Here is an 18,210-nt window from a genome sequence, read left to right on the forward strand (position 1 = left end):
TTACATATATTTGCCATATTTAGGACATATTTAAATGTTTTACAAAAAAAACAGGTTTCTGTTATGGGGTATATTGTTGCATAGATGACACGCTATGGAAACATTCTGTAAAACTATATTGTTCCCCACTCTCTCTTTTATGATCTGAGGCAGAGATATAGAGTGAAAGGTCCCAACCTCCAGTTCAAGTATGCGAAACTCAAGAAGTTCATTCTGGTCTTTAGAGTCCTGTAGTTCTTGCTGCAGGCGTGCATTCTCGCCATCAATCTTCTCTATCTGTGAAAGATACATTAATGATCATCATTAGCTGGCAAAGAACATTGAGCCAAGAGCTGAATTACACCCACTCACGTTTATGTCTATATACATTTTGGTCTTTACAAATTGTCACATTGAGGTTCACTTACTATTGGTTAACTTAAAATATGCTTTGTTCCTGACACATTACTCTTTGAAAAATACACTCAAAGTTCAGTCATGCAATGTAATGCTAATCTTAACTACACTCGCTGGAATCCATTTATGAATACTGATCTTGAACTGAACATTTAGTAAGGAAGAAAACCCAAGCACAAACCTTTTCCAGGAGCTCCTGATTTCGTCTGAGGAACAACTGCTTTTCCTCTACCCATTTTGAGTCCTTTAAGGGAGATAAAAGGATAATAAGCTTTTCATCAGGGCCTTAAAAACTTGATTTCCATCATAAAAAAATCTAACTACAGATTGGCACAACGTGGCACTGTTTGCACCAGAACAGGCAAAGCACGTCCCAACATGTACAATTAGGTATGTGGTTGCAACCATGCCTTTCTAAAATTATGTACAGTACATGTCTACTGCAATAAATTGTTCCACTTGACTTATTTGTAATGCTTGTCATATATATAAATAAACTGCTGGAAAATCAATGCCACCTCCCAATCATTCAAGTCTAGAAATTATTCTGCGGGATGATTGCTTATTAATTCAACTGCTGTTCAACTGCTGTTTAGGCCTCTTCAATGATGTAGCGGCTTAGTCACTGAACATTTTGAAGTAGAGAGTTGAAAAATAATAGACTCTAAATACAGACTACTCACTTGCCCTTTGAGTGTAAGCTCTTTCTCTAGATCTTCAATTTTGGCTTTATACCTCTGTGCATCAGCTTGGAGCTGCTCATGAGCCTATAAAAATACAACATAAACAACAACAATATTTACATTTTTTAAATACATTTGACCACAATCATTAGGAAAAGATGTATATTGGTTGTCAAAGAAATGCAATATTAGAAAACATCAGAGTAGATATGCATCATTATACAAAAGAAATCCGAATGTCACAACATCTGTCAGCCACCTGTATCAAGTTGGCATTGTTGTCAATAACATATCTATAAAACCACAAATACTCCCTATAGCGAGGAAAGAAGTCTTAACTTTAAAGCACATAAATCAATTCGCTTTTCAGACATTATTTGCAAGCTGTGTCCTGAGCCAGTTCAGAGGTTACCTTGGCCTCCATCTCAGCATCCAGCATACCCCCCTTCTGCTCCTGCAGTAAGGCGTAAGCTCTCTGTAAAGCCTGGTACTCCCGTGTCAGCTGCCTGAAACGTAGCTCTGATTCCTCTGCGGCCAGTCCCTGCAGATTTAACAAGGGAGAACAAATGAGCCCACCAAAGAGGAGGGGGGTGGCAAACAAAGTCAGAATGAAATTGTTAAGTTGAGGATGAGACAATGAGAGTATAGTGGGAAAGTAAGTACTACAATAAAAAGCAAGGGAAACTAGACAAAGTGTGAAAAATCACATAATTACACATTTTAAGTAAAATCAATGATGCAAGGTGAAAAGAAAAAAAAAAAAGTAAGAGCCCAATGTGGAGAGCAGTTTTTCAAATCTGGACTAGGCATGGACGTGGTAATATCACATACTGTGAAATTTAAAAATGTTCTGCATCTCAAAATTTCAGCGTATCTGATGTATCAAATTTCTGTTTTGTAATTCGTACATGGTCAAATCAGCTTATCCCACCTTGTGCATTAAAGAGAGTCACAGGGTGGTAGCTGTGGGTGCTCACTGATGATGATGATCACTGGTAATATCATCACCGGTGGAAAAAAACAAGCCCACCGTAGTTGCAAGTTTATCGATGCTAAGATCGAGTAAAAGACAGACCAAGGAAACCCGAATAAACCAGTTTACCCAATGTGCATTAAACCATTCAGAAACACTCATAAGACCATTCACATGACTTTGTGCTCTCAGGTTTGAGGCTTTATCCTCATTAATGTTTGTTATTTCAGCCTGAGTTAGCTGAAACATGGTCTGTGCTGTTCAGCCTGCTAGCTTATCTTATGCTTAGACAGCCTGCTATCCACAGCACAACCGGTCAGGGCAGTGATGGCATTAGGATTGTGGATTCGATACCCTGGCTTGGCAAGCTGCCTCTATTGGGCAAGGCCTTTAACCCTTCCTGCTCCCAGGGCGGGCAGCCATGTGTGCCATGCGGGCATGTGTGCTCCCTGTCACTGTGGCTGTCTGGTACTCGGTGGAGCTATAGCTGGGCTAGTTAAGCAAAGGCTAGCTCAGCGAGTGGGCTACAGATAAAAAACACATCCTTTCAACAGCTCAATCATTAGTCACCAGTCGCTTGAGTCATTATCATCTAAACATTTAGAAGTAGGCTTTCTATCAGACTTTTATGCCTTCTCTCTCCTTATTCAGAATAGCTCAGCATTTGTAACATTTATTAAATAAGTTATTTAAACTGTGCAGTGTTTACTTAGTCACCCTGTGAGTAAACTAAATGTTGAATTTGGTCATATTTCAAATTCAACATAAGGCAGGATGAAATGGTAAGGAAAACACACAGAAACTGGATACAATGTCCAGATCTGTTTGCCACCCTCACCCTCAATTATTTTCTTGCACATGTTGTGTAAAACTTACCTCATCTAGGTCTTCATCTGGTGTTGCTGGCGTTCTATCCATACGCAAAGAGGCTACTGAAGATGTTTCAGAGTCCATTGACTCCTCATCATAACCAAAAAATGTGTCCACAACAATATGCCTCTGTATAGTAAGTGAACAGTTTAGAAAACATGGATATGATATAGCCTAGAATCATAATGGAACTGATGGAAAATAAGAACTTGATGCCACCATACCTTGATAGGTCTGCTTCGTTTATGTCGTTTCTTCCTCAATAATTTTTCTCTATCCTAAAACATAGAAAATCAGTAATATTAATTACACACCACCAAAGAATAAAATAACATTCTAAGCACAATGCGAAGAAATTATGGCAAAACAAGGTGCTTGTGATTATACAAATGTCTGTAATTAATAGCCCAGAGCAATTTCCAACTCACTCTTGTCAGCTCGTCAATCATGCTCTGCTGTTCTAGCACCTGTAGTTTAAGAAATTCTATCTCTTGGTCATCATGTGCCTGGTCCAAGTCATTCAAGGACTTCAGCTTCTTTAGCGGTGGATGAGAACTAATTTTCTCTTTCTGAACAGAAAAAGAAAGAAGGAGATTAAAGCAAATGAATAACTGTGATGGTTTCTGTCTAAGGCTCCCAAACATTCACATTTGTACTGTGTAGGTAGGTAGATTTAAGTGATAAAAGTGTGTACAAATATGAAAGAAAGCTGTGAGTTAGAGTAGATTACACAAACCATCTCCAAATTCTCCTTGGTCAGGCTCTTGAGCTTCTCCTCCATGCGCTGGAGAGACTGAGTAAGCTCATCGTTCTTCTTATTTAACAGCTTGTTCTTTTCCAGCATCGGCTTACACTGTTTCTCCGCTTCTCGCACACGCTTTAGCTGAAAAGTAAAGAGAGCAGGAAACAGAAAGAGAGTACAAAATCTGAAGATGAAGAGATCATCATGAGAGTAGTAACTTATTAGGTTTATAACATCAAAAATAATCATAATTCATTATAAAAAAAATAATTATATTATTATTATAACATATAACATATTATAACATATAACACATATAACACATCTCTTGGTTTTGCACTTTTACATTTCTTAAATTCCATGTTAAGAATTTTACACACCAATTCATTTCTTTCATCAACCAGCAGTGTGTTACGGTCCTCTAGCTTGCGGATGCTGGAGTTCAGTTCAGCAATGCGTCTCTGGTTCCTCCTCATATCCTATACAGATAAAACATAAAATCTCTCAGTGTAATCTCCTTCACTGCACATCTATTATTGTTTCCATGACAAATAAAAAATAATTTAATTCCAAACCACATCTCATGAAAAGGAAATCTGTATGTCACAAATAAGAAAACAGTAGTAGTATATCTTAGTATGTATGCAATATGTGAAAATCTGTCTGTGTGATATGTGTCTTGCCTTTTAGGTACTGTTTTCTTACCGGGCTACCACAGTGCTCTGCTCCATCACCAGCTCGTCCTGGGATCTCCCTTTTAGGACTGCCTAGGTTACATTCAGCCTCCTTCACAAGAAACAGCTGTTCGTCTAGTGCATCCTTCTGAAGCTGCAGCTTCTGCAGGAACCCTGTAGTAGTTTCCAGCTCTTTCTCCAGGGAGAAAATAGTTCTGTCTTTCGCTTTAATTTCATCCACCTGGAATATTGTGCACATGTCAAATTGAATTATCCAGTACACCACTGCATGTTAAGAGTATTCATTCAACTATTCTTAAGGACATACTTCAGTACTCCTTAAAAGAAGTAAAGGTAAGGTGTAAAGAATGAACAATAACAGAATTGGTTCATGGAGCACGCTGTAAAAGGAACAATGTTTATGAGGTACAAAGAATCAATTGCTGGATCAGGTTTGTTGAGTTGAGAAATACTTGACACTATGCAGTGCTGTGGGTCCCAAGTAGCAGGGCTAAGAAACACTGTTCTATAGGATGAAGCCCATTTTACCCGAAGTGGCATATGCGCCATTTGACGTGCCGAGTAACATACACAGAGCAGATGCTCCTATATTAGTTAATATAGGCTTTCATGCAGAATACAAAAATATCCTTAGCAAATATACGAACTCTATTAAATTAATAAACATATCACCAATCAGCTGCTCTTTATTTATTTATTTTGCCATGTGATATCAAAACAACTAGCTAACAAAATCAACACATACAGTGGGGCAAAAAAGTATTTAGTCAGCCACTGATTGTGCAAGTTTTCCTACTTAGAAAGGTGAGAGAGGTCTGTAATTTTCATCATAGATACACTTCAACTATGGGAGACAAATTGAGAAAAAATCCAGGAAATCACCTTGTAGGATTTTTGGTTACCCACAAACAAGCAAGATTTCTGGCCTTCATAGACCTGTAACTTCTTCTTAAAGAAGCTCTTCTGTCTTCCACTCGTTACCTGTATTAATGTCACCCGTTTGACCTAAGTATAAGTAGCAAGGATGCTAATTTAAAAAGCTAGGCTACAATTGTGTTTTACAGTACACCTACCTACTGGAGAATATCACCACACAAATGCTGGAGTCATAAAGCTCTGTAAAAGTTATAGTTTACATACTGACATATGACAGGATTTCTCTTCACCATGATGTGCAAATTTGTCTTCTGGTAGGCAGAAATGTGTAATGTACAATCCTAGCAATTTGGGCTTGATAAATAAACAGACACTACTAGCACTGGCATTAAAAACTCACCAGTCTTCGAATGTCCCGTTCGCAGTCCCACTTGATTTTGCTGATTTGCTCCTGGTGGGCTTGGTGTTCAGACCGTAGGTCTCCAGCCTTCATCTTGTCAGCCTGGATCATTGTACTGAGTGCCTCATCTGTCTGTCGCTTGGATGTCTTCAGCTCAGCTATTTCCTGCAGCAGCTTGACACGTTCTTGGTCGAAGAAGCGGCGCGCTTCCTCACGGGCCTCCAGCGTTAGGGCTGTTCGCACCTTTTCCCCACTGCCATCGCGCAAAGCACTGAGTGCGGTGCGCAGTCGCTGGATCTCACCATCCTTGATCTTAGCTGTGCGTGCAATCTCCTGCTCATGCTGTCTTGTCAGTGACTCCCGCAGAGCAGCTAGCTCTTTTAGCTTCTCTTCATGCCATCGTGCCCGCTGCTCAGTCAATGCTGCTGTGTGCCTGTGCTGCTCCTGCTCACGTATGCGCTTAGCTTCCTGCACCTTGTCTCTTTCCAGCTTGGTCACCTGAAAAGAAAGGGGCGCTAATGAATAGGGTACATTAAAGATGAATGTTAACTGACATCTTAAATGTTCACCAGACTCATTTTGGTCAAATCAAATCAACAAATGTTGACTGCCTATGATATAGTTTTGGCTGAAGTCAGTTATTCTCTTTGTGAGTAAACATTTCTTTTACTGCATGAGATGTCTGTTTTGATTAGAAATTACTCTGTGCTCCAGTAAATTCTGCATGTTGACAGCTTCTATAATGCTTGTATTTTTGACTTTGTAATACCTGGTTGGGCAAAAAAGAAACTGAACAGAGTTCATGAAAGCAAGAACGTGTTTTGTTAGAAACTGCAAACCAACCTTGCATTTTTCTTGGTGCAGCTCAATTTGAATGTCGGTTAGTTTGGACCTGAGATCTTCATTGGCTGCCTGTAAGGCAGAGATGAGGGCTTCCGGCTTTTCGCCCTTGGGGCGCCCTTTCTTCGCCATTGGATCAAATGCTGTAGGTCCTCAAATGCTCTCACTTCTCCATTGTTTAAACATACTAAAATTACTTTTCCAATTCCTTCTTTTTCTCATTGTTCTTGCAGACAAAACACCTGTGGGAGAAAAATAATAAGAGCAATTACAATGCAAACATCATGGAGTAAACAAAGTTTCTCTCCACTTCTGGTTTCAACTACCAAAGACTCTTGTTGAGTTTGCGTTGTTAAAGAATTCTGAAGCTTATAGACTTCATAATTCGTTTTCTTTGCCCTGCCTCTTTTCTTTCATTTGTTTATTTATTGTTAAATACTATAGAAAAAGAGGACAAATTCTGCACCTACTACTTAGGGTTATGCATAGGACCCAGCTCATTCCCTTCACTCATATTCTAATCACTCATTTTGTCATCGTTTGTCGCTTAATTAAGCCCAAAACACCACCGGAAGGTGTCTTCAGTTACACTCAGCCTTTCCACAATCACTGACTAGTGATCATACAACTTATATACATATAACCTGATCAGGTTGTATGTATATAAGTTGTATGATCACTAGTCAGTGATCGTGGTTTTTACAGCTTTTGAATTTTTGAGGTTAACTTGTTCTGATATCTAACTGCTCTGCATTTAAGCCCAGTGTTCCATAAGTGTGTGGTGGCTCACCCAGCTTAGTCCCTGCTTCACATACAAGGACACCTAGGTTCAAAACCCCCTCAGGGTGGGCTGAACCACTACAGAAAAACACAGCCAATTATGGATTCTGACTTGGAGCAGGTAAAGGTTATCCGTTGGAAAGAATAAGCAAGACCTGCTGCAAGGTCTTACTGTGGCTCTGCAGACCAGTCTTGCCTCTTTGCAAGCTTCAGGTCATGAAGTGGTGGCTGCATCTGCTATACATCTGCGACCCCCTGAAAGCTATATGGGGGATCTAGGGGGATGTCATGGCTTTCTCCTTCATAGCTCACTTGCCTTTAAGCAGAGCCCTCCCAGTTACCCTCTGAAAAGGCCAAGGTGGCCTACACTCTCTATCTCTTTTCATGGGGTGTGCTCTTTCTTGGGTCAATCCTGTTTGAAAGAGCCTGGAATATGCATCTTAGGAGACTAGCTCCTCTGCATACGTTAGCTGAAATTGTCATTAGCTGACTACGGAACCGAGTTCTGCAGTCTAGCTGCAGAAAGCAAGTAAAACTCTGAGGCAGTCAGGGCACCTACTTGTCCTAAGATAGGTCCAGCACAGGCATAGGGGGCCAATAACATGCTCATTCGTTTCTCCTTGAGACTCTACAATGTGTTTAAATGCCACAATCTTGTGGGGACAGCATCTGCGCAGCGTTTGCACAGTGTCTACAATATTATCTGGGTTAGGGAAATGAATGGAAGACGGCTTTTAACTCTTAGTCGGGCCGTTATAGTACTTACTTATGAACGCATGTCTGGTTTGCGCCCATAATAAGGACCAGCATGGCAGATATGTTGCAGACACTGCCTGCTCGCTCTCATTCTTGGTCCCACATCTTCCTAGACTTTGTCATAGTCATGGTCAACCATTTCTCTAAGGTGTTTAAAAAATAATCGCATTGCCAAAGCCAACATCGGTAAGTAATACAGCCATGCTAATACTCCAAAATATGGGCTAGGATCACAAGTTTCCTAGGGATGTGGTGTCAGAGAGGTGCCCCCCAATTCATCAGTCTGTTCTGGGACTGGCTGCCAGGAGTCAAGGTTAGATAGTTTTCACCCTGTCTAATAGCTCTGGACCTGAAATTCACCCTCCAGTGTCTGGCCTAATGTAACCCCTTCTCCTGGTCCGCAGGGAGGTTTATTAGGCACTGCTACAGGGCCTTGACAGAGGACACACAAATGCAGGCTGTGGACCAGCAGAAGGGATTACATTAGTCCAGACATTTTTTCACATTTTTCAGAATTTTCATGTAGGCCAGTGTCTTCTTTCTGACCTGTGCAGCAAGTTTGGTTCCTGGCCAGAGATCTACCTTTGGCACCCCATTATATAGAACCCTTTAAGATGGTCTGAAGGAAGCAGAAGGAAGCAGACTCTACAGTCTGAAGGAAGCACTGAAACTGATCTCATTGCAGTTACAGAGAAACTCCATGCAGCTAAAGCTGCCAAACTATAATCGGTTCTGATTCTCTTCGACCTCTCTGCAGCTTTTGACACAGTGGACCACAAGATCCTCCTGTCTATCCTTGCCGGCCTTGGAATTCCAGGCTCTGCATGGCGATGGTTTGCATCGTACCTGCAGGGACGCTCATACCAGGTAACATGGCAGGGGGACACGTCCACTCCTTGAAGTCTCTCCACTGGCGTTCCACATAGCTCGGTTCTTGGTCCTCTTATTTTCTCACTCTACACTAGCTCTCTTGGCAAAGTAATATCCTCCCATGGATTCTCTTACCACTGTTACGCTAATGACTCTCAACTCATCCTTTCTTTCCCACCGTCTGACACACAGGTTTCTACCCGCATCTCAGCATGTCTCGCTTCAGCGTTTCTAAATTCAGACATGTCACTCCACTGCTGCGTTCTCTTTACTGGCTTCCTGTAGCTGCTGCCCATATCAGATTCAGAACCTTGGCACTGTCCTACAAAGCCAAGAATGGACCAGCCCCTCCGTACTTGATGGCAATGGTGAAAGGCTGATCCGCACCAAAAGCCCTTCGGGCTTCAAGTACAGCTCGGCTTGACCCGCCATCCCTCAAAATCTAAGGAAGACAAGCATCCAGGCTTTTTTCTGTCCTGGCACCAAAGTGGTGAAACGAACTTCCTCTAGGTGTCCGAACGACAGAGTCATTTACATTTACATTTATGGCATTTAGCTGACGCTCTTATCCAGAGCGACTTACAAGGTTACTCATATTACACAGGTGGGCCAATGTAGTGTTAGGAATCTTGCCCAAGGACTCTTATTGGTGTAGCGCAGCATAGTCACCCAGACTGGGAATCGAACCCCAGCCTCCCACATGGTGTTGTAACTCAGTGGCAGGTAGTGGTGTTATCTGTTGAGCCCAGTATTTTGTAGACCCATGTTCAAAACCCCCTTTGGGTGGACTGAATCATTACACATGGGAAATTATCTTTAAATGGTTTCCTACCTACCCCATGCATTCCAATTCCAATGCCTTTTCAGTGTAATGCATTACACTGCAGCTTACACAATGCAGTTTACTGCAGTTTGCAGGCTATCCATGGCCTACTGAAAGTGACAAACAGTATGGCAGCCTGTGTGCAGCAATCATCCACACTCATGATGTGTAGTGGAGGGGCACAACAGCCCCTTCTCCAAGTTGATAACTACAGTACTGAGACCATGCAAGCCTCATTGAAAAAGAAAACAACTTTGAAAAAAAGCAAGTAAGGCTGCTGACTACAGTTCAGAAACCACACATGCCTTGTTGACAAACAACTTTGAGACAAAGCAAACAAAGACTCACAATTATATAATTTTATTTCTCAATCATGTAACTAAATGTAAACCATGTAAATAAAAAAGTAAAAAGAAAATGAAATTTTATTAATTAGTATTTTAAACATTCTTTTTTACTGTATAATAAATATTATTAATGAATATAAAAACAATTAAGCATTAACAATTAAGCATTTGGACTTACAAACTTCATCTGCATCTCTTTACATAACCTGTTAATAATCAGGGTGATGTAATAGTGATTAAGAAACTAATCTGGAAGTTTGCAGGAGGAGAAGGATTGATAAGAAGTACTGCACGTGTGCCACTGGTTTAAGCACAGCTGTTCTAAAGCTAATCTCTTCTCAGCTGTCAGTGATGGCTAGCAAACCGTCTGGACTTTCTCTGCATGCTCTGATGATGCTGATGATGGGTGTATTCAATAAAGGGGCTACTCAGACCTTGATCTAGAGATGTCACAATACCAGAAATGTGACAGTTGGAAAATTTTCAATTTCAATACCATAACAAAAATAAAGCCAACAAAATGAATAGATTTTAACCTAAACTTGTTTATTTGAAAAATAAACTGTATTGACAGTTAACACTATACACTATCTGTATGTAGCGGTTCTCTGGAGCATTGCCTGCTCCGTTTTCTTCTTCTTTTCTTATGTTACATGATCAAAGTTAATAGTAATTACATAGTAAAGTCCATCATACTGAGGATGACTTGCTTGAGGATTTCTGCTTTTTACAGCTCATGTTCATGTGAGACTTCCATGCATCAGACAAATATAACTCACCACACCAGAGAGCACCAGTTTTATCCACATGCTCCGTTCATGTGACAGACAGACTCTTAATCTATGTTTCACTGCAGCTCTGCAACAAGACTTAGGGAATTGTTACTGTAAAGTAACAGCAGTAGTAAAACTGTATTTTATATTTTTATGTTTAAATTTGGAAAAGGTATCCTATATGGTTGCTATGGTATCTCGGGGAGTTGCTATGGTGTTGCTAGGCAGCTGCTATGGTATCCTAGGTAGTTGGTATGGTGTGTGTTTGTGTTTGTTTTTGTGGTTAGAAGTGTGCATTGCAACGTGTAGTGTGTGTGTGGTGTTGTGGCTTGTGCACTTTGTAGTGTGCAGTGTGTATCGAAACAACAATTCATACGCAAACTGTAACAGCACCACCTCAGACTTAAAGTTTGGTCTAATTAAAATTGGATCACACAAAAGCAGTTATTGTAAATGAAATTATAAGAATGATCAGAAATTTTGATTGTTGATGTTTTTTTAATAATGCATAATTTACCAGAATACACAAGATATTATTCAGAAACACTGTGACACTTTCGCCTCTTTTGAGATTCTGTCTATTAACATAACCAATCCGGTCACAAATAAAAAGGCATTCACACTAATTATATAATTCTAGGCCTTCAGGGCCCTACTCTACATCTACATCTTATGTTTGCTACAGCAAAATGTTTAGTTGTCTCCCCGCCACTGTCTAATGTGCTCAATAACCCCAATGACCACGCTACAATTTACTGAAAGCCTTCTAGACCTTCAGACTAAACGGAGCTAGATAAATTAACAGTCAAGAAAATACCCTTCAATCCACCTTAGACAAGGTAGCACCACTTAAACGTAAAATGACAAGGCAAAAAAAGCTTGCACCGTGGTACAGTGCTCAAACTCGTACCTTAAAACAAACAGAAGTAATGGCAGAAATGGCGGACGACCAAACTAGAGGTGTTCTACTCTGCCTGGAAGGACAGCCTTATTGAGTATAAAAGGGCACTCGTTAAACCATGCTCAGTGTATTTGGCCTTGCTGATCGAGAATAAGAAAAACTTGGGAAAATGGTTTTCTCTGCAAATTGTACAACCTGTACACTCAACCCAATTTCCTCAAAAATACTTAAAGAAGTACTCCCAATTATAATCAGAGCTCTTTTAACAATAGTAAATTCGTCCTTTAGCTTAGGGCATGTACCCAAAACCTTTAAATGGGCAGTCATAAAACCTTTGATCAAGAAACCGAATCTTGATCCTGGCATACTGTCTAATTATAGACCTATTTCGAACTTAACATTTATATCCAAGATATTAGAAAAAGCTGTGGCCCAACAACTCAAGCTCATACCTCGGTAAAAATGCCATGTATGAAAAATTCCAATCTGAATTCAGACCCCATCACAGCCCTGAGACAGCCCTAGTGAAAATAACAAACAATCTCCTTCTTGCCTCTGATCAAGGCTATGTATCCTTATTAGCTTTACTCAATCTCAGGGCAGCCTTTAGCATAGTAGATCACACTATTCTCTTAGAAAACAGGTACAGCCCTCTCGTGGTTCAAATCATACCTTAGTGAACGCTACGAGTTAGTAAAGGTAAAAGATTTATCTTCAAATTATACAAAAGCAAGATATGCAAGTATAAATTCCGTACTGACTATAAAAATCATCTATTGACCTACAAAGCCCTAACATGGCCTCTCTCCTGAGTACCAGCAAGATCTTATTAGTGAATATGAACCATTACAATTACTTAGATTACAGGGTTCTGGCTTCTTAGTAGTTCCCAAAATTCAGAAAGCCTCAGCAAGGGGAAGAACCTTTTCTTATAAAGCCCCCCAACTCTGGAATAACCTTCCAGATAATGCTCAGGACTTAATACACGGTCTCAATCTTCAAGTCTAGGCTTAAAACTCATCTGTTTAGATTAGCTTTTGGTAATTAATGGATTTTGGTAATTTTGGTAAATAATGCAGATTCAGGGGTTCATGGACACAGGTAAGTGTAAGCATCACATGATTGAAATTGAGTTATTTCCTAGAATTTTACAAAGGAGTCAACCCAGTCCATTTCTGTAGTTTTGTATGGAACAATATAATATTTGACTTTTTCTTATTTCTGCATTTTATGAAAAGTGCATGTGTGTGAATATGTTTGGCCATGACTGTACGTCTAAACTTGTGTGAAATTTAACTTTGTTAATAACTAAATATTGCATAACTATAAATATCGCAAACTACAAATGGGGATTTTCTTGTTATTTTTAATATAATGCCCTGTCAAGCAAAACATTCAATCCTAATCATATTTCCAAAAAAATATCAAGGACAGTGAAAGAAATCTGCATCTCTATTGCAGACTTAATAAACCTTACATGACAGTGCTTCTTCTAGGATTTTGCCACCTCTGCCTTCGGCCTACTACCACACCCTGCGTGAGGTGAATGTGACAAGTTGCAAACTTAAACTATTTATTTAAATTCACTTATACATATGACATCTTTCACTCACTGTGAACTGGGTATATTCAAGCTAAAAGATGCAATCTTTACAGGGCTTGAAAAACTGTTAAAATGCTGCATAGCGCATTGTGCCACGCTGAGGAACTGAAAAGTGCTGGGAGTCTTGGCTATGTGTTGACATCTAATGTCAGTGCCAATGTGAGGTTGGTATTTTCTACTAAGAACAATATCACCTGTAATAAAGAAAAAACACTCAAGTAGACCATAACCAGCCGGTTCCGAGACAGCTTCTACCCCCAAGCAATTAGGCTATTTTACCAGTCCACAGTCTACCAGGTATCTCACTGATCTTATCACCTCCACCCCATTCAAACACTCTGCACCCTGCGCTTACTTACTGGACCTGTGACCTCTGCTCAGTCACACTACACTTGATTTCACATTGTATTCAGTGTCTATATGTATTACATGAATGTAAGCGATCAAAGTGGTCTCATTCATTTGTGCTGCTTTTGTGCAGTTAAAAGAAACATTTGTGCCATTTTATTTCTTAAGTTATAGACTAAACAACACTTTTAAACAACTGGGCAACTGGACATTAGGCATTAAAGCACTGTAATATTTGTATGTTTAAAACGATGTGCCTTGCTGATTTTTAAAATGGGTTTTATGGGTTATGCTTCTGAGAAGACTTTTTTCGTTAAAGTCTTCTCACAAAAATTCACTCAAAGGCACAAACCAGCACAAATGCAGCACTAACTAATGGTGTGACTTGGAGCTTGATGGGGGGCTTGGTGATGTTTAGCCCATAACTCAATAACTATAACTACACTTTGGTGCAATTTGGTCACAAATGCAGCACTTATAAATAAGATTGACCTGTGATAGGGTGCGTTACAAAACAGGTAAAACATTTTATAATGTTTAATTTCTCAAAAACGGTACAAGCAAAAACATCTCTGCATTCATGCTTAATCTGTACTTTCTTTTTTTAAAAAGTCACAACACAACTGATGGGAGATGATGAGATATGGGTCAGACTAGCTCCACAGTCTACCGGGATATGGGGCTACATCTGGACATAAGTATGGGCACACAGGCCACTACCACTAATTCTGTATTAACCTAGAAACGCATGAAGTTGCATAATCTATGAGGCGCCAAATGTGAAATGTTTATTTGTGTTTTCCCTAATTATTGTTCCCTTCTTTATCCCCATCTCACAGACTTAGTCTGTCGCAAATTTAGTCACTGTTGAGGTCTGTTGTGACTGCATCCCACATTCAGTGGATGGACATCCATTCTAAAGGGTCATACACCCTGCTAAAGAGGCGTCATGATGCTCATTGCTATCTTACACACAGCCTACAATCTATTTTCACACCTTCCGCCAGCGTCATTTAAAGCAATAGTGCTTGCGAATATATAAGAATTTAAAATTCCTAGCGTAAAACTAAATTCTAGCGTATTGCTGGCCCACAGGCTCTCATGAGGACACTTTTGACACTCAGGTTTACGGTTGGCTTCACTGTGTCGGATTCAAGTTCATTGGTTTGGTTAATTCATTTCACCTGAGGCTGGGGTATTTAAGGGGCTAGCACTAGCCACTCAAAGCCGAGAATTGAACATAATTAATGTACTACTCCAACCAAGTGCGTTGGAGGTCACGGTTTACGGTTGAAGTAAGCTCAAGGTTGTCTGAGAGGCCACCTCTCTCTTCGGGATCATGCTGCTCTCACTACTCAGGGACGAGCCTTTTCTCCAGGTCGGTTTACCTCATGCCTTTTGGGTTTGGGTTCATGGGTTGTGTGTTTTCCTTTATTTTATTTTTTTTAACATCATACATTCTCAAAATATTACCACGTGTAGGAAAGTACCTGCATGCATGCATAAAACACGTTTGGAGTTAAACCAGAGGACCATCCCAACCCCCTTGAGGTGTCTGTGTCAGCTTCTTCGGAGGACACTGGTCCTTAGCTCATCAATAAAACAGTCATAAAAAGGGAAAACTAAAAACCCGCTCATTGGAGGGAAGAGGAATAGTCACTCCAGAGCACCCTAACTGATGATTACCCTTGCTACAAAAATTGTTGCTCTGATAGGAAAGCCATCTGTTTCTTGACCATTGGTAACCTTTTAACACCCCTAAGTAACCACCATATTTTATGCCCAAGAATGCCTTCGTGGAGCCAAGGGAAACCTCTTACAAAGAAGAATCTCAGAACTTTCCTAGAAAGTTACTATATTCTATTAAAGTATTCACATCACTGTACTAGATACGTGATAATGTATTTTTGTTTTGTATGTTTGACCAAATGAAGACGCCAGTCCCTTTGTCTAAAACGGTGGGAAAAGAAAAGTTTCCTTTCTCTGGTCATAAAAGACCATGTATTCATCACCCCATCTCAGTGGGTAATACAAAAGAACAAACCAAGTAAATGTAAGCTCTGTCTGAAATTCTATCTACCTAAAAATTTCCTCCAGGTGAAAATTGCACCATCTCTTCACATGACCTTTACATTAACACTTAACATTTCATCTTTTAAATTTAGAATTTAACAAACATGACTGCACCAACAAGGCTGAAGTTATTCTCTGGCTTCTTATTGGAATTTTATATCCGCCTTAAAATGTGTTGAACCTACAGGCATAAAGAGACTACAACACAATACGTTTTAAGGAATCTCAACTCATGCTGTGCATGGCAAACTTTTTGTGTTCTTTATTTTATATCAGTTCTATCCAGTGTCACCACTTCATTAAAACATCTAACTGCATCTGTATCTAACTGCAGAGCAGTTCAACATCACAGTCCAACATCACAGACCTCTCACTGCCAGACCTGCAGTTTCTGCTCCTTACGTACGCCTCTAGTGCTTCATTTCAGAATTGCAGTCAAACTTCCCTGCTGGAGGTTGTTCACGCTACCACCTTTTGATGTCACTCATCATTTTGCAATCTTGCACACCCTTGCAGTTCTGAGTGGGCAGCAGGTCACCATTTTTAGAGCATTTAACTATGATTAAACTGCATTATCTACATTTTTAAATATATGCTGAATATAGCATATTTACATAAATGCTTATTCTGTGGCATATATTAAGTATTAAAATACATTTAGATAGAAGATAGATAGAAGGTTTTAAATCAGAAGAAATTTGCTTCAAAAATTTGCTTCAGATTTAGGAAGTTTGGGAATTTGAAAATTGGCCAGTTATACAGCCCTGTATTGTTAATGCACAATCTTGCAAAAGTTTTAGGGTCACAGTATGTGACTTTCATGTACCCAACTCTTATTATGTGCCCATGTAAATGCATGTTTTCTATTTTAGGGCACAATTAAAGCCACAGACACCATGCTTTCAGAAATGGCCATTGCGATAGGTACAATCGAAACAGGAACTATGTTCTTTTACTACATTTTAGCACAAAAAATATAATAGCTATTTAGTAAACCTAAAGCTATTGCTTAAATGTTCAGTTTTAAATGCCTGTTAGCTAGCTAATGTAAGCTATCATATAAAGCAAGTTCTTAAGAAAGGCTGTCACTTGAAATTATATTTGCTTCCAATGAGTTCTAATATCATATGATATTCTGTTATCTAAGGCTGCAATGTATACTAGCCTTTATATTTCTGGCTACAGTGACTTCAGGTAAATTTATTTCTGAGAATAAATTAGAGCATGCTAGCTAGGGAGCTGTTTGGAGCAAAAAGACAAATCATCTATGAAGCTCAATTCACTCTATTCATCCAAACACTAAAACTGATTACATAATCAATAACATAATCTCTGACTATCCTATGTTGCGTTGTAAATAAATTGATAAGATTTTTCTTTATTGCTCTACTAAGCTGTGTCTTGTTTAATTAGTGGGTCCGTTCTGACAGTGATGATATAAATATTGCTGAGATGCTGCCTTTTCAAAGCTGTTACAGACAGCAATATTAATACTCTAAAGTAATGATACTAATAATTGGGTTCTGCTGTCTCTATGTCATCATCACAAGAGGCATGCAAGTAAGTAGTAAGGGCTGAAAGTGGCCCATACAACAAGGCACACACATGCATTTTAGACAAAGATCGATTTAACAGTCTGGTCAAGATTCTGAATGATCATCTTCTTTCCGCGACTTGTGCGTCCGTATCACTAAAAACTGCATTAAAAGCGTAGTTCAATCCGTACGCTAATGCGGCCTTGTCATTAACGGTTAAAGACTATAAGCGGCCATCAGCGACATATTGTAAATGGCTCGGATGCTAGGCGACATACGCTTTATATAAAATATACACAATATTCAGCTGCATCTACCGGTTTTAAGAGACTTTGCTAGCAACACATTTTATAAAGCTACTGTGTAATCCGTTAGCGTAAATGACCCCGGTTAGCCTACAAGCTTCAACGAAGCCATGTTCTGATAATGGCTAAAAATCTTTTCCGGTCAGTTTTCAAAGCCCCACATCACGCAAAACAGAGTGTACATTTTACCATATGGTAGTACGTATCATTAGATATAAGGCAAAAACATTAAGCGACGCTTACCAAAAATGAAGTCTTGACGACGAATCGAGGCCCGAGAACCTCAAATCCGTATCCATAGACTTAACATTTTTTCTCCCCATCAGCATCAGCAGCCGTACAATGCAGCGATGGGTATTTTGCTTCCCACCCATATTGTCACACATCCCGCCTCTAGTGTTGGGATTTGTTAGTGGTGACCTTACTCATGCGCTATGATTGGCCTGTAGTTCCTATTCATAAACAGTCTCGCTGTCGTGGTTTCACTACTAGCCAATCCGAGCACAAAATGCGGAAAACGGGTGGAAAGGTAAAACACCCATATCGCTGCAGCGACGGACTGGAATGACGCTACGTGCCCCGCCCTCCCTGCGCTTAGAATGCGCATATATGCCCATATTA

At 39.8% G+C, this 18,210-nt stretch overlaps 1 protein-coding gene across 2 annotated transcripts in view; it reads right to left on the minus strand.

Moving 5' to 3' along the window:
- jakmip2 (janus kinase and microtubule interacting protein 2) overlaps positions 1 to 17,948 on the minus strand; it is a 33,531-nt gene extending 15,583 nt beyond the window's left edge. For both annotated transcript variants that reach the window (XM_072662815.1, XM_072662816.1), the window contains exons 1-13: positions 17,833 to 17,948; positions 6,479 to 6,717; positions 5,636 to 6,133; positions 4,370 to 4,579; positions 4,045 to 4,143; positions 3,659 to 3,805; positions 3,351 to 3,491; positions 3,147 to 3,200; positions 2,929 to 3,051; positions 1,492 to 1,620; positions 1,080 to 1,163; positions 578 to 640; positions 178 to 276 (exon numbers count right to left, since the gene is read on the minus strand). In XM_072662815.1, the coding sequence (XP_072518916.1) occupies positions 178 to 276; positions 578 to 640; positions 1,080 to 1,163; positions 1,492 to 1,620; positions 2,929 to 3,051; positions 3,147 to 3,200; positions 3,351 to 3,491; positions 3,659 to 3,805; positions 4,045 to 4,143; positions 4,370 to 4,579; positions 5,636 to 6,133; positions 6,479 to 6,607 (1,776 nt within the window). In that variant the 5' untranslated portion in view covers positions 6,608 to 6,717; positions 17,833 to 17,948. The remainder of the gene's footprint in view (positions 1 to 177; positions 277 to 577; positions 641 to 1,079; positions 1,164 to 1,491; positions 1,621 to 2,928; positions 3,052 to 3,146; positions 3,201 to 3,350; positions 3,492 to 3,658; positions 3,806 to 4,044; positions 4,144 to 4,369; positions 4,580 to 5,635; positions 6,134 to 6,478; positions 6,718 to 17,832) is intronic.
- Between the last annotated feature and the right edge of the window lie 262 nt (positions 17,949 to 18,210).

The sequence above is a fragment of the Salminus brasiliensis genome, chromosome 18 (genome assembly GCF_030463535.1).
Source record: "Salminus brasiliensis chromosome 18, fSalBra1.hap2, whole genome shotgun sequence".
Classification (NCBI taxonomy): Eukaryota; Metazoa; Chordata; class Actinopteri; order Characiformes; family Bryconidae; genus Salminus; species Salminus brasiliensis.